The 27,998-nt window shown below is 35.4% G+C and overlaps 1 protein-coding gene and 1 long non-coding RNA gene across 2 annotated transcripts; one reads left to right on the forward strand and one right to left on the reverse strand.

The window, feature by feature from the left end:
* Nucleotides 1-27,224, forward strand: LOC123561881 (sorting nexin-4-like). The gene is made up of 14 exons (XM_053552785.1): nt 1-109; nt 6,740-6,846; nt 7,142-7,280; nt 8,239-8,316; nt 11,864-11,935; nt 13,621-13,668; nt 14,316-14,371; nt 17,123-17,195; nt 18,231-18,358; nt 19,543-19,632; nt 20,630-20,720; nt 22,613-22,770; nt 23,240-23,354; nt 24,024-27,224. The coding sequence occupies exons 1-14, from the start codon at nt 17-19 to the stop codon at nt 24,069-24,071; spliced, it is 1,296 nt and encodes a 431-aa protein (XP_053408760.1). The 5' UTR covers nt 1-16; the 3' UTR covers nt 24,072-27,224.
* LOC128559881 (uncharacterized) lies at nt 275-2,264 on the reverse strand. Its single transcript, XR_008372702.1, has 2 exons — nt 1,963-2,264; nt 275-321 (listed from the first exon to the last, which is right to left on the reverse strand). It is a non-coding gene; the product is annotated as an uncharacterized LOC128559881 (long non-coding RNA).
* Nucleotides 27,225-27,998: the final 774 nt, after the last annotated feature.

The following is a 27,998-nucleotide window of genomic DNA, read 5'->3' on the forward strand; positions in this document are numbered from 1 at the left end:
CGAAAATTTATCCAAAATGGCTGACGATAACTCGCCCACATATTCCCCGGATCATTTCCCAAGTTCTCCCGAGGAAGATTCGGTCGAGATTGCAAAGAAGATGGGAAAAGTAACATCATTTACCATTTTCGTTCAATTGCAATATCATGACTACACGTTTATATACTTAAAGTCGATTTCCAATTGTACTGTAGTGATTCGCCCCATGTGTGTTTCGTACCCTTTGACCAAAGGTAGCAGATGGCGGTTTTTTCTAGTACTTCGGACTTCCGAGCGATGTGGCCAAGTCAGACGGCTTCCGATATCTTACGAGATGCAGACCTGAAAATAAAAAGATACCGGTTTACATCTTACTTGAAGAAGAAATAAAATACATAGTAAACTTCATACAAAGCATAGATTTTTAAATCCACAAGCCACCTGAAAGATAATTTCAGCCCGCGAAAATACATGACATTTCAGCCCAAATTAGCCATATCTCCAACTGGCCTTAAAATGTTAGGGGAATGGATAGAGACAAATGGCCACTTGCATTCTGTACTCAGTTTCAAGTATTACTTGCAGAGCTGGACAAAAATACCTGTCAACCGATTACTTTTTTCACTATTTTCAACTGTGTGAGGCCTATATGACATTTGACAGTTCACGAGACGCTCAATGCTGATAGTGGCATATATGCATTTCAAGCAGTTATATGAAAATGATGCCATCAAGCTTACATTCGCATCTGCCAGAATTTCTGCAACATACCATTCTTAAACTTGTTAATCACAAACTCACATCAACAAATATTTCAAACATCAAAACTGCCTTCACTTCAAGGTTTTATCTCTAATGACAGATTTTGACCCTGGCCAATTCGAATCTGTGGCTGGAAACTACCAACTGCTACCTTAAGGACCAAGACATGCATCTCCATGGACTGTCTGGCACCTGATTCTAAGAAAATGATCTATGACAAATAAAATCTTACCAATATTTAAACAATGCTTTGTTCTTCTTGCAAATTGCACATGTCCAAACAATGTCTACAATATTGTGGATTTGGCCCCATTTTACACACATATTTCTTACTGCATCTATCTTTCTGACATTAAAAAAAGACTTACCTACTATTACATGATGGCCATAAATGTACTGTATTAGCATTGTGCACAGCCCTGCATACTTGAGGAACAGAATTAAAAGCAGCACAGCTTACTTACCCAAGACTAACTGTACTTCAAATCCGCAAGCTCAGGAAAAGCCGCCCCTGTTTACAAGTACTTTTTCATATTACCTTACATACAGTAAGTATAAATAGCTTTAAATAAATATTTTACAATGCACTTTTGTTGTTGTTGTTGTTGTTGTTGTTGTTTTTTGTGTTGTTGTTGTTGTGCCAAACTTACCTATTTTAACGAATTCGAGCAATCTCCCAGTACATCTCCGAGAAACCGTATCTTCTCTTAATTAAAAACAAATATCTGCAAATGTTCCCTCACTCCAGGACCTTAAATGCACCCAAGATGTATCCACTCTCTACACTTTTCTTCTGTCGTCATGTCCTGACACCGATAAAGCCACAATAGAAATTTGTAAGAACTAAAATCATACCTGCCACTCCAGAAATATCTTCGAAAGAAATATCACCACAGAATCCAGTTCCGAGCCTTGTGAAACAGCCATGTATTTACAAAATGCCAAAAAGTTGCACCTATATTTCCTTTAAATAGTCCTTCTTCCTTTAAATTTGATATAAACTACAAAAGAAATGTGTTTCCCGCTAGAAATTTTAAGAAAACCCTACACTACAAACAAAAATAAGATTTACTTACCCGGTAAAATCAGAGTTACCTCCCCTTAACTTCTACCATATCAAACAACATCTGTCTATGTTATGAATCCATTCAGCTCGGATTTTTAAATAACACATACTGGAGAGCTTGAACAACACAAAAGAAAGCATGAAATAGTACTTACAAAAATTGACAAATGTCTTAAGGTAGCAGATGGCGGTTTTTTCTAGTACTTCGGACTTCCGAGCGATGTGGCCAAGTCAGACGGCTTCCGATATCTTACGAGATGCAGACCTGAAAATAAAAAGATACCGGTTTACATCTTACTTGAAGAAGAAATAAAATACATAGTAAACTTCATACAAAGCATAGATTTTTAAATCCACAAGCCACCTGAAAGATAATTTCAGCCCGCGAAAATACATGACATTTCAGCCCAAATTAGCCATATCTCCAACTGGCCTTAAAATGTTAGGGGAATGGATAGAGACAGATGGCCACTTGCATTCTGTACTCAGTTTCAAGTATTACTTGCAGAGCTGGACAAAAATACCTGTCAACCGATTACTTTTTTCACTATTTTCTTATATTTTTTTACTTTTTTTTTGGCAACAGCCCATGCCTTTTCAATTGGGAATTTTTAGCGCGATAAACTTCAAAATTGGGAAAAATTAACAAACCATAATAAAGAAATCATTTTGAAAAGTTATATTTTAAGATAAATTTATTTCATTCAAATATGCACTGAGGTTGAACAGACAGGACAGACAGGTTATTTTCTGATGTCACAGGATCTGATGGCTCAGATAGCTTAGGGTCACCATGAGCTTCTGTTGATTTCTGAGGGTCATTTTGTGGGGACTCAGATTTCTTGGACAGATCACTTTGCTTTTCTGACGTTTGATTTGAATTTAATTTCTCTTTAACTTTACCAAAGATGTTAGAATGTCCGGAGTAACGTTGGCGTGTTTAAGTTTTATTTTCTTATTATAATATTTGGAATTATGCAACGTTTTTTCGATAATTTAGGTAAGTTTCTAACATTTTTTTCTGACTCATTTTGATGCATGAAAAATCGTTTAGCGACCGTGATGAAAGTCATACTAAATGCCATACTATGCCGTGACCCGTTTTTATGTAAACAACACGCTTCGAGTTGGCAACAAAATTCTGCGGATAAACCATAATTAGAGTCGGAATTTTTATGATTATTTGCATCGTTTTAGTTCAACTTTCACAAGAAAACAACCAAATTGGGAAAAATCTTCTCGTTTTGGGGAATTTTTAAGTATTTTTTGGGAATTTTGACCATTTTTGTCAATTGGGAAGACTCCGAATTTCCGAGTCAAATCGGCGCAAAAAAAATCACTGGGTTTAGATAGACTTATATAGGGAAAACTTTGAAAATCGTCTTGTCCAAACCACAAAGCCTAGGGTATTAGTAATGTAGCATCATCTAGTGGTTCTCTACCAAGTTTTGTCAAATTATCCCCCTGGGTCAAAAATGGCCCCGCCCCGGGGGTCACATGGTTCATATAGACTTATATAGGGAAAAACTTTAAAAATCTTTTTGTCCATAAACTACAACATTCAAATTTGGACCACATGTATAGTTTTGAGTGGCAAGATGAACCTTGACACGAGTTGACCTTGATCTTGGCCTAGTGACCTACTTTCACATTTCTGTAGCTACAGCCTTCAAATTTGGACCACATGCATAGGTTTGTGTACCGAAACAAACTTTGACATTGACCTAGTGATCTACTTTCACATTTTTGAATGTACAGGCTTCAAATTTGGACCACATGCATAGTTCTGTGTTCCGAAATGAAATTTGACCTTGATTTTGACCTAGTGACCTACTTTTACATTTCTCAAGCTACAGCCTTCAAATTTGGACCACATGCATAGTTTTGTGTACTGAAATGAACTTTGACCTTGAGATTGACCTACTTTCACATTTCTCAAGCTACATGCTTCAAATTTGGACCACTTGCATAGTTTTGTGTTCTGAATTGAAATATGACTTTGATTTCTACCTAGCGACCTACTTTCACATTTCTCAAGCTACAGCCTTCAAATTTGAAGCAGATGCATAGTTTTGTGTACCAAAATGAACTTTGACCTTGAAAATGATCTAGTGACCTACTTTCTCATTTCTCAAGCTACGTACAGCTTTCAAATTTGGACCACATGCATGGACCACATGCACAGTTTTGTGTACCGAAATGAACTTTGACCTTCATTTTGACCTTGAGCTAGTCTTGAAATTTGGAACATTCAAAAATGGCTCAATGATGGGCGCCAAGATCACTCTGTGATCTCTTGTTAGAAATGATAAAACATTGATCGCCGAACGTCCATGTTATTTTGTAAAAAGTGATGTTTTTCTAATGGCCTAAACTTTAATTCTTAAAACACAAATTTATATAAAAAAAATTTGATGAATGGAAAGCTTATAAAACAAGCAATTCATTAATTAATTTTGACTATTATTTCGAAATTACATGGATTAATTATGAAGGCTTAACTACTGTTTTTCTAAAAGTTTTGAACATCACACTGCCCCTATTGAAGTTAAATGTCATTTAAAACACTTATTCATTTAAAAAATATTTGAATACTAAAATATGAAAATTGTAAGTATTTCAAAACTGTTTTAATTTTGAAATGAAAATCCAGTGACAAAGTTGTTAAAATTTAAAAATTCCGATCCCATATAAACATTGATTTGCCTGCCACCAGATGAACAGATTTTAATGAGTGACTTTACGGTGATCTCGCCATTATTGATTTCAGCAAACTTTCGTTTTATCAGCTGAATAATGCAGTGATTTATTTGAGACGATTAAAAGTAAATCTTTTTAGCTCACCTGAGCAATGCTCAGGTGAGTTTTTCTGATCGCTCGATGTCCGTCGTCCGTCGTCTGTCGTCCGTCGTCTGTCAACATTTAGCTTGTGTATGCGATAGAGGCTGTATTTTTCAATTAATCTTCATGAATATTGGTCAGAATGATAACCTTGATGAAATCTAGGCCGAGTTCGAAAATGGTTCATCTCGGGTCAAAAACTAGGTCACTAGGTCAAATCAAAGAAAAACCTTGTGTATGCGATAGAGGCTGTATTTTTCATTTAATCTTCATGAATATTGGTCAGAATGATAACTTTGATGAAATCTAGGCCGAATTCGAAAATGGGTCATCTCGGGTCAAAAACTAGGTCACTAGGTCAAATCAAAGAAAAACCTTGTGTATGCGATAGAGGTGGTATTTTTCAATTAATCTTCATGAATATTGGTCAGAATGATAACCTTGATAAAATCTAATCCGAGTTCGAAAATGGGTCATCTCGGGTCAAAAACTAGGTCACTAGGTCAAATCAAAGAAAAACCTTGTGTATGCGATAGAGGCTGTATTTTTCAATTCTTCTTCATGAATATTGGTCAGAATGATAACCTTGATGAAATCTAGGCCGAGTTCGAAAATGGGTCATCTCGGGTCAAAAACTAGGTCACTAGGTCAAATCAAAGAAAAACCTTGTGTATGCGATAGAGGCTGTATTTTTCAATTGATCTTCATGAATATTGGTCAGAATGATTGCCTTGATGAAATCTAGGTCGAGTTCGAAAATGGGTCATCTCGGGTCAAAAACTAGGTCACTAGGTCAAATCAAAGAAAAACCTTGTGTATGCGATAGAGGCGGTATTTTTCAATTGATCTTCATGAATTTTGGTAAGAATGATTACCTTGATGAATTCTAGGCTGAGTTCGAAAATGGGTCATCTGGGGTCAAAAACTAGGTCACTAGGTCATATTACGTAAAAACCTTGTGTATGCGATAGAGGCTTTATTTTTCAATTGATCTTCATGAATTTTGGTCAGAATGATTGCCTTGATGAAATTTAGACCAAGTTCGAAAATGGGTCATCTTGGGTCAAAAACTAGGTCACTAGGTCAAATCAAAGAAAAACCTTGTGTATGCAATAGAGGCTGTATTTTTCAACTGATCTTCATGAAATTTAGCCAGAATGATTACCTTGATAAAATCTAGGCTGATTTCGAAAATGGGTCATCTGGGGTCAAAAACTAGGTCACTAGGTCAAATCGAAGAAAAACATTGTGTATGCAATAGAGGATGTATTTTTCAATTGATCTTCATGAAATTTGGTCAGAGTGATTGCCTTGATGAAAACTAGGTCGGTTTTGAATATGGGTTATCTGAGGTCAAAAACTAGGTCACTAGGTCAAATTAAAGAAAAATCTTGTGTATGCGATAGAGACTGTTTTTTTTCAGTTGATATTTATGAAATTTGGTCAGGTTGATTACCTTAATGAAATCTAGGTCATATTTGAATATGGGTCATCTGAGGTCAAAAACTAGGTCACTTTGTCAAATCAAAGAAAAAACTTTTGTATGTGATAGAGGCTGTATTTTTCAGTTGATCTTCATGAATTTTGGTCAGAATGATTGCCTTGATCAAATCTAGGTCGAGTTTGAACATGGGTCATCTAGGGTCAAAAACTAGGTCATATCTAAGAAAATGCTTGTTTTATCGCAAGAGACCAATTTTTTGGTCCAATCTTAATGAAAATTGGTCAGAATATTTGTTTCCATGAAATCACTTGGTCAAACATGTTTTACACTGTTATGGAGTGTTTCTTAGGTGAGCGACCTAGGGCCATCTTGGCCCTCTTGTTTTTGTATTCATACAAAATTTTGTTTGCAGATAAGTGTATTGATATCTTTAGTAAACATGGTAAATAACAGGTGTCATTACTTATTCATTAGGCAATCTATTACCGGACGGCTAAAACGCAGACTAGGCATCCGGTTACCGGCGGTTACCAGATGGCTAGACACTTCCTTGTTTATAATGAGATAACATGCTGATACGAGCTTATGCGAGATTATCTCCTGTTGCCATTCTGTGTTTTTTATACTTCTTTGATTTTGCTTTGCAGACGAACATGTTGCAGTGGATGGAGATCAGAGTGTCGGAGCCAGAGAAAAGAACAACAACTGCAATGAAGATGACAGATACATACATGGTTTATTTAGTTGAGACAAGGTGCTCCACCATATGTTTTATATATATTTTAGTCCAAATTATAAGATTATTGATTCCAAGTCCTGGGTGTAGTCTAAACAGTTCAACTTTTTACTGGTATACATCAAGGTACAAGGTACATGCATTATAGATATTCTGACAGTCACTATATAGTTTATTACATCAATAGCAAAACTTTAAACCATGTGATAATGATAAAAGTTTAAACATATTAATATGAAATATCATTCATATAATATGTGTGGATTGTTGAACTCAACGATATTTCAGTATCCTCATCCATGATATTTTACAGGATAACAGACAACAGCGTGAAGTGCAAAGGGGATGGTACAACTTCTTTATGGAGGAGATACAGTGAATTTGAACTGCTCCGGAATTACCTGGACATAATGCATCCTGCATTAGTTATCCCACCCTTACCAGAGAAAAAAGTAAGAGTCTTTAAAGGGTAATTGCTAGGTTTATGTAAATTGTTTAGCAAGTTGATGAAAAGTAGAATCCAAGTGTTATATTGAGTTCTAGGTGGAATTTACTCATATTTTTTTTACATTTTGGGTAGTTTTTCTGTCACAGTTCTGGAAAAAGACTGGTCACAAGATAAGGTTGAAAATCCCTGAGCATGACCATAACACTAAGTCAAAGGTCAAGGTCATACTTGGTCATACTTTGAGGTCTTTACCTCATATCCACTCATTTTCTTCTAAACAGCTTGCAGGATTTTCAAATTAGCATTGATTCAGTTGTGTACTGCCAAAAGACAAAGTGCAGAGTGCATATAATCCAGGTCACTAGATCTATGGTCAAGTTTTTGGAGGTAAACTTCTATAGCTTATCTTGTCAACCTGTGGAAGGATTTTCGCCAGACTACCATCAGCTATTGACCTCATTGTGATGATGTACAGAATGCACAACAAAGGTCAAGGTCACAATTGAAGGTTAAATGTTGTGATCACAACATTTTACCTTGTTTGTATAAAAAGGAGCATCTGACTGAATTAATCACCTTCAGTGATAGCTCTAGTTTTAATTACTTCCCCTGTTTCATGTGGGCTGAAGCAGTGTTAGTGTTAAATGCTTTTATGTGAGAAATGGGAAGACACCATTTAGTATGCTTGCTGAACCGTAGGTAACATAAATCCTGGTAAAGAACCTTTCTTATCAAAGTTTATGTATTGGCATTGAATCGCTATTTTAAAATTCAAAGAGAAGCATATTGTTGGTGCACTGTCCGTTACTTAGTTCATTAGTTTGTCCATCCAAAACACTTTGCGTCTCAGTTAAAACTTTAAAAGATTCAAATGTTTCAAGTGAAAAAATTGAGTGGGGTGGGCGTGCATGTGTGTTTTGCAAAAGTACCTTTTGTTGTAATTAAATGATTGTTTGCTGCAGGCTACTTACACATGGCAGAACATGGCTACAGACAAATTTGAACCAGAATTTATTGAGCGTAGAAGAGCAGCTCTTGAGGTATTTATCTTTTTATACTACCTCAGGTATATCATTCTGTACTTAACATCAATTTTAGCTCAGCTGTACGAAGTACTGGTATATGGAAAACTATCCTACTAGCCCAGGTGTTGGCATCCACTTCCACACCTTGGTTTAAGTTTTGATACACTTTCACTTTATCTATGATATTACTAAACACATTTTACTCAGACTTAAACTACTCGCCAATATCGTCATTCACATTAGAGTCATTAAACACTCCAGTGATTGATCCAACTTCCTCAGATGTGCCCTATTTCTTTATCCAGCATGGAATTGGTTGAGGGCACTGTTTACTTTGACAGCATTTGTTAGGTCAACTATTAAAAGAATAGTGAGAGCTATTCTTCTCACCCTGGTGTGTCATAATCAGTGTCACATTTGGTTAATTGTTTTGCTTGCAGAATCATATCTCGGTTAACATAGCATGTATAAGATTGAAACTTTGCGTAAGTGTCCCTAGTCATGAAACGTACTGAAATAACTGGGTTAAATAAATTTTGGTTGAAATTTATACAAATTGTGGTCCTGCTTTGAATCAGAATTTTAATTAAGAAAAATGATTAAAGTTCTGATGCAACTAAATACCAAGTTGCATCTCAGAAACAATTGTTTGTATTAGATTGAAACTTCCCATATTTCTTTCCAATGATCAAACCTACTGAAATAACCAAGTAAGATAACTCTTGGTTGAACTAAATTCAAATTATTGCCCTTTCCAACATAGAAAATTCAATAAAAGTTTTGTGTGCAACTAACTGCCAACCTGTATTTCAGTAACAACTACATGTACGTATATTTCACTGTAAAAGGGTTGTTTTGCTTGTCATGTGTTGGGAGTCAGTAGTTAAAATTTTTGTGTTAATTAATGAGGGCAAAACATGTGGATGCAGGGATAACACATGTTTTTTTTTTGTGGGGGGTGGGGGGTTATAATATCTGCAGAATCAAAAGAGATTGGTTAGTACCTGAGCCTGTTAATGCGAGGATACATATACTAATGTTTCCTGAAAGAATCTGCAGATATAAAAACAGTAAAAATGTGTTATTGCTATTTTGGCATTAAGTATGTAACAAGTTAGAAAAATGAATATATTGTCCATCAAACTCATTTAATGTTCATGAAGTTTGTGGTTATGACTGCATTTTTTAGCTCACCTGTCACGAAGTGACAAGGTGAGCTCTTGTGACTGCTTGATGTCCGTCATACATCGTCCGTTGTCCGTCGTGCGTCAACAATTTGTAAAAACATCTTCTTCTTGAAAACCACTGGGCAGAATTACACCAAAATTAACAGGAATGATCCTTGGTTGGCCCCCTTTCAAAATTGTTCAAAGAATTGAATTCCATGGAGAACTCTGGTTGCCATGGCAACTGAAAGGAAAAACTTTAAAAATCTTCTTCTCAAAAACCAGAAGTCCTAGAGCTTAGATACTTGGTGTGAAGCATTGCCTAGTGGACCCCTACCAAATTTGTTCAAATCATGACCCCGGGGTCAAAATTGACCCCGCCCCAGGGGTCACTTGATTTTACATAGGAAAATCTTTAAAAATCTTCTTCTCAAAAAGCAGAAGCCCTAGAGCTTAGATATTTGACATGTAGCATTGCCTAGTGGACTTCTACTAAATTTGTTCAAATCATGACCTGTGGGTCAACATTGACCCCGCCCCAGGGGTCACTTGATTTTACATATGAAAATATTCAAAAAATTTGTAAAAATAAACCAGAAGGCCTAGAGCTTAGATATTTGACATGTAGCATTGCCTAGTAGACCTCTACAAAATTTGATTAAACATGACCCCCGGGGTCAAAATTGATCCCGCCCCAGGGGTCACTTGATTTTACATCGGAAAATCTTAAAAAATCTTCTTCTCAAAAACCAGAAGCCCTAGAGCTTAGATATATGGTGTGAAGCATTGCCTAGTGGACCTCTACCAAGTTTGTTCAAATCATGACCCTGGGGTCAAAATTGACCCCGCCCTAGGGGTTACTTGATTGTACATAGGAAAATCTTAAAAAATCTTCTTCTCAAAAAGCATAAGCCTTGGAACTTAGATATTTGACATTGCCTAGTGGACCTCTACTAAAGTTGTTCAAATCATGACCCCGGGGTCAAAATTGACCCCGCCCCAGGGGTCACTTGATTTTACATATGAAAATATTCAAAAAATTTGTAAAAATAAACCAGAAGGCCTAGAGCTTAGATATTTGACATGTAGCATTGCCTAGTGGACCTCTACAAAATTTAATTAAATTGGCCCCGCCGCCGGGGTCACTTGATTTTACATAGGAAAATCTTGGAAAATCTTCTTCTCGAAAACCAGAAGCCCTAGAGCTTAGATATTTGACATGTAGCATTGCCTAGTAGACTTCTACAACATTTGTTCAAATCATGACCCCCGGGGTCAAAATTGACCCCGCCCCAGGGGTCACTTGATTTTACATATGAAAATCTTCAAAAAATTTCTAGAAATAAACCAGAAGGCCTAGATCTAAGATATTTGACATGTAGCATTGCCTAGTAGACTTGTATAAAATTTGTTCAGATCATGACCCCCGGGTCAAATTGGCTCCGCCCCATGGGGTTACTTGATTGTACACAGAAAAATTTTCAGGTCTAAAAAAAACCCCAGAAGGCCTAGAGCTTAGATATTTGACATGTAGCATTGCCTAGTGGACCTCTACAAAATTTGTTCAAATCTTGATCCCCCAGGGTCAAATTGACCCAGCCCCAGGGTTACTTGATTGTGCATAGGGAAATATTCATAAATTTGCTAAAAATAAACCAGAAGGCCTAGATCATAAAGCTTTAGCTAAGAAATTTGTTCAAGCAAGCAATTCTACTGAGGTGAGCGATATAGGGCCATCATGGCCCTCTTGTTTATCTATTATGGGGCCTTTAAAGGTATACAGTGAGCTCAAGAATCTCTCTGTTAACAAACATTTTCTGTCATGAAAATTGAAGTTTAATGTATGGATATGCCCTTTTTTTTTTTTTTTTTTTTACTAAAATAGGTCTAAAAAGCAAGCTGTCTCTATTTTGTACAGTTAAATTTCTCTTGTATTTTGCTTATTTTAAATGTATTGTCAATGAGTAATAAGTTCTTTTTAACTAAAAATACCCACATGTACATTTAATACTGAATTAGAGTGACAAATTCTTTCAATGGAATGTTTACATAACACAATATTTAGCTTTGTGGGGGGTGGGGTGCACTAATATTACATCAAAATTTAAAAACAAATATTGTTCATGAAACAATTTGCTGTAAAATCATTTAATTTCATGGGCATTAAGTTTTGTGGTTTGGGCCAAAATGGCTATTTCGTGGGGCTTTGAATTTGTGGATTTCAACTTTTGAGCAAAAAATGAGAGGGAAGTTTACTTGTTCATTGGTATTTAATTTTATGGACAGTCTCAAAAATGAAATCCACGAAAATTGGTACTACCATGAATAGTAATGATTTCACAGCAGTACTGTTTTCTTGATGCCATGATTAATGAGAATGTCACTACTTTTTGCAGATTTTTCTACTGAGGTGTGCTGCCCATCCTGTTCTGTGTTTGGACAAGATTTTTATTGGTTTTCTACAAAAAGTAGGTTATTTTCTTCAGATACTAGGATATCATCAATTTTTAGCTTGTCTAGTTTTTGAAATCTACGAGGTATTGTCGTCACTTGTGTCGGCGTTGATTTAAATTTTCGTTTAGGTCCATCTTTTCTTAAAAACTATAAGAGCTACGGCTTTGAAACTTTGCATACTAGGGGACTATGTAGGCCAAGAGCCATAACTCTGATATACATTTTATCAGAATTATGGCCCTTTTTGTACTTAAAATTTTTTAGTTTCTTGGTTAATTTTTTTGCTAAGGTCCACCTTTTCTCAAAAACTGTAAGAGCTACAGCTTTGAAACTTTGCACACTTGTTTATCATCATAAGGTGACTGTGTAAGCCAAGAACCATTAACACTTATTTGCAATTTGAAAGAATTTTGGCCCTTTTTGTACTTCAATAGAAAATTTCAGTTTCTTGGTTAAAGTATTTGTTTAGGTCACCTTTTCTCAAAAACTGTAAGAGTTACAGCTTTGAAGCTTTGCACACTTTTTTTTTTTATCATCATTAGGGTACTATGTAGGTCAAGAACCCTAACTCAAACCTGCATTTTGTCAGAATTATGGCCCTTTTTGTACTTAGACAATCTGAACTATAACTTTTCTTACATATTGTCCAGTACTTGCAGAAGAGCTATGACACCCACAGGCAGTGCTCTTATTATGTACTGTTGTCGGGCTTGCCTATTCATAAGTAGGCATGTTATGTTAAAGGAGATAATTTTACTGTTCAGCACTTCCAACTGGTATGATAACAATGTGAATGAGGAAGTCATCAAATTACTGTATAAATGGAAAAGCTCGCGGTATGGAAATACTCATGAATTCAAAAAATTTGTGAAGATATCAGCAAGCCTAAATTTCCATGTTCATCAAGAAGAGTCAGTATAGTCCAGTAAAGATAAACAAATTTGGCTTTGGCACTTTTGGCACAATTTTCGGCATTACTCAAATATTTCCACTCGAGAAACATCTGGAGAGAAACATCTGGAATCAGTTAGCAAACTTTTTGATCCGCAAAAATTTCCACTTAAATGGTAGTCTATGGAAGGTTTCATCAGTGTGCCTGAGGCTGAGGTATACATCCACCTTTAAAGCTTGTAAATTGCAACGTTTGATTGGGTCTAGCACCATCTTTCAACAGTATTTCAGTGATTTACAGGGGGACAGTTAATCTTAAACCAGTGTTCCTGGATTCTGTATCAGTGCTTCTTAAAATATGTTGCCAATGAAGATTTGAGTACAGACATTGTACCTGATATCATTTTTCATCCACCTCTAGTTCATGGAGGAGTTTGCAACTACTTGAAGAGAATAGGTTGGTACTGGTGCGGAGTCCAGGAACACTTGTCAAGTTAACTGCTTGCTATTACGTAACTAAAATACTGTTGAAAGACGGCGCTTTACCCAAAACTAACAAATATTTACTTGAGAAAGCTATCCAATTGACTTTCGGAAAGTTGTGATTCTAACCAGATGCCAGGCCCTGTGCTTGAAATAATGCACATAGTGGTGCCTTGGGTCTTTTTCCACTATAAAAGCATATGACGTGAACTGTGTTTGTGTGACTTAAAGATCTTAAGATTTTACAAATCAGAATTTGTTAACTGAGTACTGTATTTAATATGAAAATGGAAACATCATGCTGCCATGTCTGATTCTTTTTCAGGATGAAGGCTGGAAAGATTCAGTGTATGCAACAGAATTTCAGAGTAAGGTAAGACTGATGGTGTAGATTTATGCTTATCTATATAAGTGTTATATTGACTTCATAGTTAATACATTATGTAAACTCTGTGAATGATTTTTCTTTGTGATCTTTACAGTGTAACAGACCGGTAATAAAATCCATGGCTTCTGTGACCCTGAGAATGGTGCAACAACCTTTACCTCCATTGACATTTAATTCCATTGCCCCTTTAAAACTTTGTTTACAATTTGTCAAAATTATGCCCGAATTAAATTCGATAGAAAGGAAGTTCCTAGGCATCTACTGGACTGGATGCTTCATACTTCATAAAAGACTTGGGCATCTTCAACTCTTATTCCAGATCATTTACTTTTCCTCTAAAAATGATAATACTTTGGGATTTTTTTTTCTGTTTGCCCAAATGCAGAGCAATATTTTTCAAAAATATCAGACACAAGTCCTTTCCCCTCCTAATAAAAGAAAAAATGTCATAGTCGCAGGTTCTGTACATTGTAATGAAACCATGCCCCATTTTGTACTTGGAAATTGGTAAGCTTCTGTGATTTAGAATGCTTTGACAATATTTGCAACCTGTCCAACCTGCTTTAATGAGACTTGTTCTTAGATAATGGCTGTATGTAAAAATATGTTAATTTCTCTAATTTTATTTTCAGGCAGAATCAAGATTAAAAGCTATCAGTGCATCATTTCGTCTGAAGAAACCAGATAAGTATGTAGAGCAGAAAAATATATTTGTTTGATTGATATATACTGCAGAATACATTTATTACAGTTTTTGATCTCACATCTTGAAAGAGATTTTAGTGAATACACTTTCATAATTTCACCATACATTGTCATATATAAAAGATAGTGGTGCATTGGTGCAGGGGTAGAGCATCAGGTCTGAAAGTCACTGGCTCTGATTCCAGTAAGAGGGGACATTGACTGCAGTCTCCATGTGTCGCTTAATGATAGCAGAAGTTTTAAGGCATGAATACTGGTCAGAAGTTCATTTAGTTGTCTTAGAGAATTGTAAACAGAAGTTGAGAGAACTTTCTCTCCTGCAGTTGATGTTAAATTAATACAGTCAAACTTCCTTTGCTGGAATTGGGATCATTAGAATACATGCCTCTTTGTTCTGTCTCTGCAAAGTCCTTATATAATACATATTATTCTACCTCAGATCATTCAAACACTGTTGACTTGAACTCTTGAACTGTATTTTCTGTCCCAACAGTTATAGTGTAGATAGCATCTTCACTCAAACAACTTAAAATGAGAGTCAAATCACAGTTATTGACAATCTGTTTGCACATGTCAGTAGTGTCCGTCGTCCGTCCGTCCGTGCGTAAACTTTTGCTTGTGACCACTCTAGAGGTCACATTTTTCATGGGATCTTTATGAAAATTGGTCAGAATGTTCCCCTTGATGATATCTAGGTCAGGTTCGAAACTGGGTCACGTGCGGTCAAAAACTAGGTCAGTAGGTCTAAAAATAGAAAAACCTTGTGACCTCTCTAGAGGCCATATATTTTACAAGATCTTCATGAAAATTGGTCAGAATGTTCACCTTTACGATATCTAGATCAAGTTCGAAACTGGGTCACGTGCCTCAAAAACTAGGTCAGTAGGTCAAATAATAGAAAAACCTTGTGACCTCTCTAGAGGCCATATTTTTCATGGGATCTGTATGCAAGTTAGTCTGAATGTTCATCTTGATGATATCTAGGTCAAGTTCGAAACTGGGTCATGTGCGGTCAAAAACTAGGTCAGTAGGTCTAAAAATAGAAAAACCTTGTGACCTCCCTAGAGGCCATACTTGTGAATGGATCTTCATAAAAATTGGTCAGAATGTTCACCTTGATGATATCTAGGTCAGGTTCGAAACTGGGTCATGTGCGATCAAAAACTAGGTCAGTAGGTCTAAAAATAGAAAAACCTTATGACCTCTCTAGAGGCCATATATTTCATGAGATCTTCATGAAGATTGGTCAGACTGTTCATCTTGATGATATCTAGGTCAAGTTCGAAAGTGGGTCACGTGCCTTCAAAAACTAGGTCAGTAGGTCAAATAATAGAAAAACCTTGTGACCTCTCTAGAGGCCATATTTTTCATGGGATCTGTATGAAAGTTGGTCTGAATGTTCATCTTGATGATATCTAGGTCAAGTTCGAAACAGGGTCATGTGCGGTCAAAAACTAGGTCAGTAGGTCTAAAAATAGAAAAACCTTGTGACCTCTCTAGAGGCCATACTTGTGAATGGATCTCCATAAATTCGGTCAGAGTGTTCATCTTGATGATATCTAGGTCAAGTTCGAAAGTGGGTCACGTGCCATCAAAAAGTAGGTCAGTAGGTCAAATAATGAAAAATCGTTGTGACCTCTCTAGAGGCCATATTTTTCATGGGATCTGTATGAAAATTGGTCTGAATGTTTATCTTGATGATAAATAGGTCAGGTTTGAAACTGGGTCAACTGCGATCAAAAACTAGGTCAGTAGATCTTAAAATAGAAAAACCTTGTGACCTCTCTATAGGCCATACCCTTGAATGGATCTTCATGAAAATTGGTCAGAATGTTCACCTTGATGATATCTAGGTCAGGTTTGAAACTGGGTCACGTGCCATCAAAAACTAGGTCAGTAGGTCAAATAATAAAAAAACCTTGTGACCTCTCTAAAGGCCAAACTTTTCATGGGATCTGTATGAAAGTTGGTCTGAATGTTCATCTTGATGATATCTAGGTCAGGTTTGAAACTGGGTCAACTGCGGGCAAAAACTAGGTCAGTAGGTCTAAAATTAGAAAAATCTTTTGACCTCTCTAGAGGCCATATTTTTCAATGGATCTTCATGAAAATTGATCTGAAAGTTCACCTTGATGATATCTAGGTCAATTTCGAAACTGGGTCACGTGGGGTCAAAAACTAGGCCAGTAGGTATAGAAATAGAAAAACCTTGTGACCTCTATAGAGGCCATATTTTTCATGAGATCTTCATGAAAATTAGTGAGAATGTTCACCTTGATGATATCTAGGTAAAATTCAAAACAGGGTCACGTACCTTCGAAAACTAGGTCAATAGGTCAGATAATAGAAAAACCTTGTGACCTCTCTAGAGACCATATTTTTCAATAGGTCTTCATGAAAATTGGTCAGAATTTTTATCTTGATAATATCTAGGTCAAGTTCAAAACTGGGTCACATGAGCTCAAAAACTAGGTCACTATGTCAAATAATAGAAAAAACGACGTCATACTCAAAACTGGGTCATGTGGGAACAGGTGAGCGATTCAGGACCATCATGGTCCTCTTGTTACACCTTGTCCAATGTTTGTTTTTCAACTATTATATGCAGTGATTATGGCGGTAGTCAAAACAGTTAACTACAAAATATATGCCCAGTTCATATTTGCAAACAAGTAGACTAGATAATTCTTAGTTTGTATTAGATTATGCATCAGTAACTCTACTTTGGTTTCAGACGGTTTGAAGAAGTGAAGAATTATAGTGGAGAACTGCAGAGTAACATTGCAAACCTGCTCAAAGTTAGAGCTGTGAGTCTTTTAAACCTACATCAAGACAAGCAGATTGCTTATTTGGTAGGGATAACGCATGTTTTTTCGTGTTATAACATCTGCAGAATTCGAGGGATCGGTTGGTGCCCGAGCCCAATAGGGCGAGGGTACCAACATATCCCGAGGGATTCTGAAGATGTTATAACATGAAATTAACATGCGCTAACGCTATTCTAGTATAAAACATGTAAAAACAAATAAATGAATATATTCTCCTTTAAAGTCATTGAATTTCCATGAAATGCGCGGGAATGTCTGTGTTGTTTCATCATGTTGACATCATTTTGTTTTGAATTATCTGTTTTGGGGGCACAGTATGTTTACACTTTGCCACGGAGGGCACATATATAAAAAGGTGTTATAACAGCATGTGAGCGCGAAAATCTCTCTGTTAACACACGTTTACTCTCCTGTTAAAACACCCCCGAAAAGTGACAAGAACAGCAGTTTTATGCTAGAATGTTTGATCGGAGTTGTTATCATACATAGAGTTATAAAATCTTGCAGTTTGACACTGAAGAAAATGAAACATGCACATGTGACAATGCTGTGCCAAAGTTTTTAATTGTGTCAGTGTCACCTGTAAACCTTACATAGTAGTAGTTGGAAATCCTGGTCGGTTATTTTATCCTGTAACAGTCTCCTGACTTTTGCAACAATTTGACTGAATCCCTGTTATATACCTATGAATGTTCTGCCTGAAATACAGACAAACACATGACCCTATTTTCAACTGCCATCTGATATAGAAAAATAGATAATGGAAGTACTTAATTATTTAGACATGACTTCTTATATGATGTCAAAAAATAATAGTGTCTTTGAAAATTGTAGTCCATATGGCTAAAATATATAACACTAGAAATACATTTGGTTCCCATGGATGGTTGATGGTTCAACCCAAGTGCCTGAAGTCTGCCGTTACATAAATCAAATACTGTTGAAAAATGGCGCTAAACCCAAAAGGAATGAAAAACAAACTATCTTAACACAAAAAACTGCATTACTTTATAGAGGATGGCTGATCATCAGTATGGTATACACAAAATCCATGCAAACTATCACCGAGTGTTCAACGAATGGAGTGGTATTGAAAAGGAGATGTCAGAGCCATTACAGAGTGCAGCGCATTATATGAATGTGTAAGTATGGTATGATTTAAGTAGGAATGAAATTTAATCTAGTGTTCTGTACTCTCTTCGAATGTTTGCATATGATTTGCCAGTACGCGTCTTACACTAGATCCAGTAAGTACGACACACAGAACCAATGTACGTAATTTATCAGCTGACATGACTGTTGGCCAAGTGGTTAATGTTACTGACTCAAATCATTTGCTATTGACAGCTGTGTGTGCGAAACTTTAATCTAGGAATGTATTTTAATGTAATAATAAATAAGAACTGTTTAACGGAGACATCTCATTGATGAAGTAAAAGTGAAAAAAAAAATATGCGGATATATGGGCAGTGATGATCATTCTAAATCTGTTGATAATGATGGATTTCCAGTCTGCAAATAGTTATATAACGTTAATGATTATGTTACAGTGATTCCCAGTCTATGATAATGATATAACATTATACTACAGTGATTCCCTGTTTGTTTGTAATGATTTAACATTATGCTACAGTGATTCCCTGTCTGTTTATAATGACATAACATTATGCTACAGTGATTCCCAGTCTGTTTATAATGATATAACATTATGCTACAGTGATTCCCTTTGTGTTTGTAATGATATAACATTATGCTACAGTGATTCCCTGTCTGTTTATAATGATATAACATTATGCTAAAGTGATTCCCAGTCTATTGATAATGATATAACATTATGTCACAGTGATTCCCACTGTCTGTTTATAATGATATAACATAATGCTACAGTGATTCCCAGTCTGTTTATAATGATATAACATTATGCTAAAGTGATTCCCTTTGTGTTTGTAATGATATAACATTATGCTACAGTGATTCCCTGTCTGTTTATAATGATATAACATTATGCTACAGTGATTCCCAGTCTGTTTATAATGATATAACATTATGCTACAGAGATTCCCAGTCTTTTTATAATGATATAACATTATGTTACAGTGATTTCCAGTCTATTTATAAATGATTAACATTATGTTACAGTGATTCCCAGTCTGTCTATAATAATGTATCATGTTACAGAAATTCCCAGTTTGTCTATAAGGGTGTATATTGTTACAGTGATTTCAAGTCAATTAACAATGTTATATCATTATGTTACAGTAATTAATGATACAGCATTGTGTTACAGTGATTCCAGGTCTGTCTATAATGATGTATTATGTTACAGTGATTCCCAGTCTATTGATGCAATACTGGAGGAGGAAGAACAGTATGCTGATCAGCTGAAGGAATACATGGCATTTGGTGAATCACTCAGGTAAGATTGCTTTCTTAAGCACAATGAGGCTTGTGATTGTTCAGGCCAGTACTGATTTAACAGAACAAGGGGGCTGAGTTTGAGTCCCATGCATGCTGCTCTAACAAAAATTATTAAAATATTTTTGGATTATAGTCCACTTTGTGAGTGATTTACTTAATAAACTGAGGGAGGTTCTAGAGTTGGAGCATCTCCTGTATCTTGCACATTCCTCAAAAACCGAAACATACTAATGTTCTTTGTGGAGGAGTGACCTGTATGGCATACCTGGCAAGTCACATGGTTCAGTCATGCGTCTCTCTGTTTTTGCAATGAAATCATGGTCTCACACTGATGCTCATGCATTTCAGTAAAAAAAACTGCGTGAAAGTCAAAATGAAAGAAATTGTTCTGCTAGTAGACCAATAGTTTCGTTTGACTATTAGTTGTTTCTGACTCAATGTTTACACGAGAACCAGTATCAAAATGAAAATCATGTCCTGTCAATTCTTCTATTGTATCACCACAGTATTGTAATAGCAGAATGATTGTAAATTTATTATCCCGAAACAAATTGTTACAGAAATAACGAGAACACTGTTACACAGTTGAATGCAACTGGTGTGGAAATCACCCTAGATTGCACCACACAAAAATTAAATATCTGGGATGATGTATTCAGGCTCCTATCCTTAATTTCTTTCTCTTATCCATATCAAACTCTTGACAGATATGGTATGGATAAACTGGTGGGAACAAAAAGTGAATTCAGAAGCACATGCATGTTGCTGTTGTATTATTGGAAACAAGTAACCTTTGAGTGTTGGCAGACATACTTTTAGATGCTTGTGATTTACAACATTAAATGACTGAGATATTTTGGTCAAAACTTGTCTGGAGATATAGTATTCTTTTATGTGAGGATATTACCTAGCTGTCCATTGTTAAGTATTTCCTGGAAGGGCACCTGGAGTCTTTCTCCACAGAATATGTCTAACATGTGATATTTGATTGACAGGTCTGTATGTAGAAAGTATGAATGTATGCAATATGATCAGGAACGAGCTGAAGACAGTCTTTCAAGTAAAACCAGTCAGAAAGAACTATTGGTAAGTCACTATGAAGTAACTAGTGCTTTATCTGCAGGTTGTTAGAGACTGTCAACATATTCATTTTCAGAGAGTTAAATGCCTATTATTCATTTGTTATACAAACCATTATTACCTTTTATACAAACTTAAAATTTGACTTTGTGTTGAACCATTTTGAACATAAAAAGTAATGTCATTCCTTTACGAATGGAATCATTCTTGTACTTCCAGATTTTTATAGTCGTTGACTTCAAACCACTTGCCATTCACCTATGTGGATTCGAGCCTCATTCGGAGCATTGAATTTTTCATTCATGTGAGGAAGCCATCCAGCTGGCTTACGGAAGGTTGGTGGTTCTACCCAGTTGCCTGCCTGTGATATTACACGGAGGGGCACCTGGGGTCTTCCTCCACCATCCAAGCCGAAAATAGTTCCCTAACGGTGTTTCACTGGAGGGGACTTTCCATTTGTTGCCCATCTGCCCATTTGTCCTTACAAAGTACAAGACATTTTATCATGAAACATGTCACATGGATAGATGGCAATATGGAGATTATGCACATCTTTTTATTATTTTGTTGCTTTGGCAAAAAAATGAACAAATATTAAAAAAATTTAGCAGAAAAGTGGATTGTGGGTTAACTTTTTAAAGAACAAGAGATTTTTTCATGAAACTTGACGCATGGATAGATGGCAATATGGAGATTATGCATGGCCTATTATCTTGTTCATTTGGTATTAAGGAAATAAGTTAAGAAAACAACAAAAAATATGGATTCTGTTATAACTTAAAAATAACAGGAGATTTTTTCATGAGATTTGGTAAATACGTAGAAGACAATGAGGAAAACATGTGGTACATTATCTTATTTACTCCATTCCATCGTCTGTTCATCCATCTGTCTGTAACAGATAGTAAATTGTGTTATGACTTGGACCTGACTTAAATATTAATGACATCAACATTGTTGTTTGCAGAATATCTAAATTTAAAAAATTAATTTCCTTTGGCAACAGATATGAAAATGCCCTTTCCTGTTGAGGATTTTTATTGCTTGGCAGTAGTCTTTTTCTGCATTGCTTCACTAGAAAATCTGAATGTACTGACAAAATGACTTCAGATAAATCAAACAAAATATACTCACAAAATTTGTTGTATATTGTATTTTATATATTGTGGCTTGGTCCAGTTTTAGAAGATTTTGCTAAAATACAGTGTGTTTTCACTTTAGCTTATGTGATTCAAGCTTTCTCGTTCATTTTACTGTAAACTTATTCATCTTATTAAATTTTTGTCTGGTAAATTAGGGGCGGCAAATTAGGCCAGTTGTTATAAATGTCCAAAATACCCAGAACTACTGGACCAGTATTAATCAATGTTTCATGAGAGCAAATAGAAAATTTAGCACTGTGAAGTATAAATTTAAATTTGAGGCTTTAAATTTTGATGAATATGGATTCAAAATATTAGTGTCAGCAAGCTTTTCGTATGTCTAAGTTTGACCAGTAATGTTTAAGAATAAGAATTTTTTAGATTTCATAAGCATATAACATCTTCCTCCCTTCTGGAGCTTAAATAGCAAGACCAAACATTTAATACTGTGATTACTTTGATATATTCTCAAACTTTGAACATCTAACATCCATTTTATTAGTTTTTCAGTAACCTTTAGCCTTGCTGGTGGCAAGTGATTCTGCCTTTGCAACCTGTGCAGACCAAGAGGTGCAGGCTGATCATGGTCTGCACTTTTCGCTATTCAGTCAGTAAATTTTCAGTGGACAACCCCTCGAATAATAAATGGTATTGCCAAAAATGAATGATGGACTAGACCATTTTAGAAATTTAGCATGCTAAAGGTTAAATTTACATTTTTACTTGTGTTACACATACTTGTTGATTTTTGTACAGGTTCAGGGGAAGACGACTGGTGGATTCAGTCTCAGTGGAATGAAAAAAGCGATATTTGGTAATGATACGCCAGAACAGAGGGAATTAAAATTGAAACATCTTGAGGAGCAGATCAAACAGACGGAACAAGAACTCGCACAAATAAATGAAGAAACACAGTAAGTTCTGGATAAATATAGTAAAATTGTTTGATTTTGTCAGCATAAAATTTGTTTAGTTTGGCAAAATGGCAAATTTGCTGTGACATTATTTCAAATCTAAAATTATGATGAATGGATATTTATGTTCTTGTTTGAATGTCCTGGATTGCTGCAGCTATGGAAAAAAAAAACCTGTGAATATTACTGAATTTACAGTTTTGCAAATGTTGCTCATTGTTTAAATTGTTTTGAGCATATTGGTGTAGATTTTCATAGATATTACTGTTTTCAAACAAACATGAATAATTATTTAGGAACAATAAATAAAGACTTGATTTTTATGTTAAATTATGATTTGCTAAGCTGTTGCATAATGAATAAGTTAAATTTACCTGAGGACAAAATTAAGTTTACTTGAAGCTTTTACAATTTCGGTGAAAGATAGTTTTAGTTGTTCATCGTTAATCCATTTCAAAACTTATTTCAGAATATTTGTAGAGGCTGCCTTACGAGATATAGACAGGTTCAAGAGACAGAAAACGAAGGATTTGAAGGAGATTTTCACAAATTACGCAATCATGCAGATAAAACAGTGTAAAAAGGTAAACTTAAATCTTCTTTGAGATTAAAATGATTGCTATTTGTCCATCAAAAATTAGCCTACAATCTGTGTTCATTTCATTTATATTATGTATACTGGTAGAATGAAATGTTGTGAAATTTTAGAAAAATCAGAAAAAATGGATGAGTGGAAAGCTGACATCAAGAGATGAAAATTGTGAAAAATGCAGCCCAACAGATATGGTGAAATTCTCAGACACGATTAGAAATAAAGAATTGAAATTAGAGACCATGTTTTTTGTGTACTTTGATTTTTGTAAATACAATGGGATTTATACTGCACCAGTAACGAGTGAAATTTAAACAATGGACTTCACATTTAGGAATCATTGGAATGAATGATTTTATTTTATACATTTGAAGTAAATATCTGAAGATAAAATATTTTAGTGGAAGATGGCCATTGGATATCTTTAACCCTTAGCCTGCTAAATTTCTAAAATGGACTGGTCTATCATTCAATTTGGGCAATACCATTTATTATTCAAAGGGGTGTTCACTGAAAATTTACTAACTGAATGGCGAACAGTGCAGACCATGATCAGACTGCACGGATGTGCAGGCTGATCTTGGTCTGCACTGGTCGCAAAGGCTGAATCACTTGCCACCAGCAGGCTAAGGGTTAATACAGTTTTTGATTTTCTTTTCAGGGCATTGCAATCTGGACAAGTGCTAAAGACTGTTTTACTAAAATGTAAATTTAGTATTTAAAAAGAACTTGAAGGATGGCATTATGTGGAACACGTATAAGATGCTTGCTCAAGGATGGACCTCTTGTTGTTTACATACAGTCGTGTTGGTCAACCTACACAGTCATGTTTCATACATCCGTGTTGGTCAGCATATACATTATACAGTCATGCTGTGTAATGTCACGTTGGTCGGCATATAGTCTTGCTGTGTAAAGTCATGTTGGTCAGCATATACTGTCATGATGTATACAGTTGTCTTGGTCTGCATATACAGTCACGTATTGCGCATATGACAATGTTTTATACAGTTGTGTTGTACAACATTTAAAATCATGACATATACATAAAGTCATTTTGTAGAATGTACAGATGTGATAGCTTAATGCAGTTAGATTGTGATTTCGAGAACTAGTCAGCACCTTTTGTTTAACATACGTGTACCATTTTGTAAGAAATGGAAAGGCCAGTTATCTAGAAATTACTGAGCGAAGGGAAGTATCATTTGCTTTATGTAGTCCATTTGATCAGTGTCTCTCAGATGCTTATGAACAGTGTGTTCCAGATGTTTTTATTTAGAACAAAATACTGCTTGCAGAATACTTTAATCTGAACGAAATATTCCATATCTCTATGGAAAAAAACCTTGCTTGTAGTAATTAGCAAACCTGGGTGAAAACTTCCATATAAAGTAGGAAGAAATCTGTTCATGACTGTAACACACATTCTATATTGTAAAAGCATATATTTTCGCTGGGTCAAGATTTCGCAAATTTGAAATTTTGAATATGTTTGTAAGGTTTAATATTCGTGAAATTGTAAAAATGGTATTCTACTTGAATTTTATTAATACAAATGGTGAATATTTATGCAAGGATTAATTTTTGCGATATGTAGGGCCTCACGAATATAGCAAAATTTAAACCCTCGCGAAAACTTTTGCTTGTACAGTAGTTGCAGTTTGGAATATCTGGTTCAAAGGTCTATGTTTAGGCAGTAAAGAGGCTCTGCTGGTATGCAAGAAATAAGTTGTAGTGTACATTATTGATTAAAAGTTAGATACTGTTGAATAAAATCCAAGGACAAAGGTATACATTTTCTGGAATTAAATTTTACAAGTCTGAAAAAAAAAAAACTGCCAGATTTTTTAAAAAATTTGTTATTTGATATTTCACTATGCAATGACTCACAAAAGCTTTAACTGCTATTTAGTTTTAATACTGCTAGATGGTATTACTTTATTGTATTAACTGTTTAAAGATTTAAGTATTGAAAAATTCAGTCAAAATATTACTTACTTGTACAACTGTGAAATTTGTTTTTTGAATGGACCAATGTTATAGATATATGCACATTCCAGGGTTGTTTTCTTAATGTTTATTGTCATTCAGTTGGCAAAGAAATAAATTCTGATACTTGACAAATCTCCTATCACAAAAGTGTAATTTAATTGTGCGGAAAAACATTCTGCAAAGAATACACTAGTTTATATTTGAAATTACTTGAAAGATTTTATGTTACTGTAGCACTGTTATAAACCATAATTGTTTTAGCTTTGCACCTATATGTTATATTTTAATGATTACCGTACAATGTTATATTTTGATATCATAATTGAGCCGTGCCATGAGAAAATCAACATAGTGGGTTTGCGACCAGCATGGATCCAAACCAGCCTGCGCATCCGCGCAGTCTGGTCAGGATCCATGCTGTTCGCTAACAGTTTCTCCAATTCCAATAGGCTTTAAAAGCGAACAGCATGGAGCCTGACCAGACTGCGCGGATGCGCAGGCTGGTTTGGATCCATGCTGGTCGCAAACCCACTATGTTGGTTTTCTCATGGCACGGCTCAATTATTCTGGTTGTGTTGAAGCAACTTGCTAACAGTTTCCTCAGAAAACTGAAGTCCTCTCAAAATTTATTACAACTTTTTTTGTCAAAGAGACCTTTCATATGAACTTACTGATATGATTTGCAAAGCATCCCTGTAAAGCACAAAAAACAATGAGAAGGAAGGAGAGCAATTTCTATGATGCTAGGACATAATAAATAATATCACTTTTCATGGATTTTTACAATGATGAAATACTCATTTTTGTTTTATTTTATTATTTCTTGATGTCAGATATGCATTTTATTTGTAAATTAATTATGTAAATGGAACTATTTGACTAGAACACTTTAAAATACCGTAGTTTGTACTATCTCCCAGGGAGATGTTTTAAATGATGTACAGTTTGTATATGGTTCTTTAAAAATAAAGATTTTTTTTTAAAGCCCTGTAACAATTTACATGTATCTTAACTATTAAGATCACATTCTTACTCCACCACTCTTACACTTGCAGAAAAATAGAGGAAATTTGTTAGTTTCAGTTCAAGATTGAAATATCTTTCTATGAATTAACACAAGACAAAATATTTTCAGGAGTGGCATAGCCACAAATTAAAATGTTAGATCTGGTGATCGAGGGAGAAGGATCTTTCAATCCTTCATGTAAAACAAATTTTATTTCATGTCTTTTTTCACTGGTAATAACCGAATTTCACACATTTTGTAATTATGTTATGAAAAATATTTTTCACTGTGAAAACTCAAGATATAATTCACTCTTATACAGTTGAAACTCAATATCTCGAACTTGCTTATCTCAAAATTCCAGCTATCTCAAGAGACATTTTCAAGTCCTTTTTCACCAAGTAAAACGCTTAATCGTTTGATATTCGAGATCAAAAGTTTCAACTGTATTTTAATATTGTGAAAAATATGTGATAAACCATGTTATTGTCACTCAGTGTTGTCTAGTAATTGTTGTTGTATTTGTATTTATATGATTCACAGTTTTATATTAAAACTTGTAATATGTTCTGAAATAAAAGGGAAACGTGCAATACAAATGTATCTTTAGGAGTATGTTTTTAGCTCACCTGAGCCAAAGGCTCAGGGTGAGCTATTCTGATAACTCACCGTCCGGCGTCCGTAAACTTTTACTTTAAACGACATCTCCTCATAAACCGCTAGGCCTATTTCATCCAAACTTGGGTGAAGCTCTACAAAAATTGTTCAAAGAATTGAATTCCATGCAGAACTCTGGTTGCCATGGCAACCGAAAGGAAAAACTTTAAAAATCTGCTCAAAAACCAGAAGCCCTAGAGCTTAGATATTTGGTGTGAAGCATTGCCTAGTGGACCTCTACCAAGTTTGTTCAAATCATGACCCCGGGGTCAAAATTGACCCCGTCCCAGGGGTCACTTGATTTTACATAGGAAAAGCTTCTTCTCAAAAACCAGAAGCCCTAGAGCTCAGATATTTGACATGTAGCATTGCCTAGTGGACCTCTACGAAAGTTATTCAAATCATGACCCTGGGGTCAAAATTGACCCCGCCCCAGGGGTCACTTGATTTTACATACATTTCTATAGGAAAATTCAAACAAGAGGGTCATGATGACCCTGGATCGCTCACCTGAGTAATATGAGCTACATGTTTCAAAGATCAAACTGATGATAAAATATTAAGAAAGTCAGTAGGTCACATTCATGGTCAGTGAAATTCAGTTTTACGATTGGTGTGCAAAACTGTGTATGTCCTCAAAATTTCAAGACTATCTTAAAAAACAAGCAAGTAGGTCAAGGTCACAGCCATCGGGTTATTATTATTAAACAGTCTTGGAAATGGGTTCAGATGATTTTTTAAGTATTTCTTCCTATATAATTCACATAGTAACTAAGTGACCCCAGGGCGGGGCCTCTTTTAACCCCAGGGGCATTATTTGAACAATTTTGGTAGAGGACTACTAGACAATGCATCATACCAAATATCAAAATAAAAGCATATGTCCTATGGTTTCAGACAAGAAGATTTTTAAAGTTTTTTCCTATACAAGTCTATACAAAACATTGGACCCCCAGGGCAGGGCCTCTTTTCACCCCAGGG

The sequence above is a fragment of the Mercenaria mercenaria genome, chromosome 10, assembly GCF_021730395.1.
Source record: "Mercenaria mercenaria strain notata chromosome 10, MADL_Memer_1, whole genome shotgun sequence".
Classification (NCBI taxonomy): Eukaryota; Metazoa; Mollusca; class Bivalvia; order Venerida; family Veneridae; genus Mercenaria; species Mercenaria mercenaria.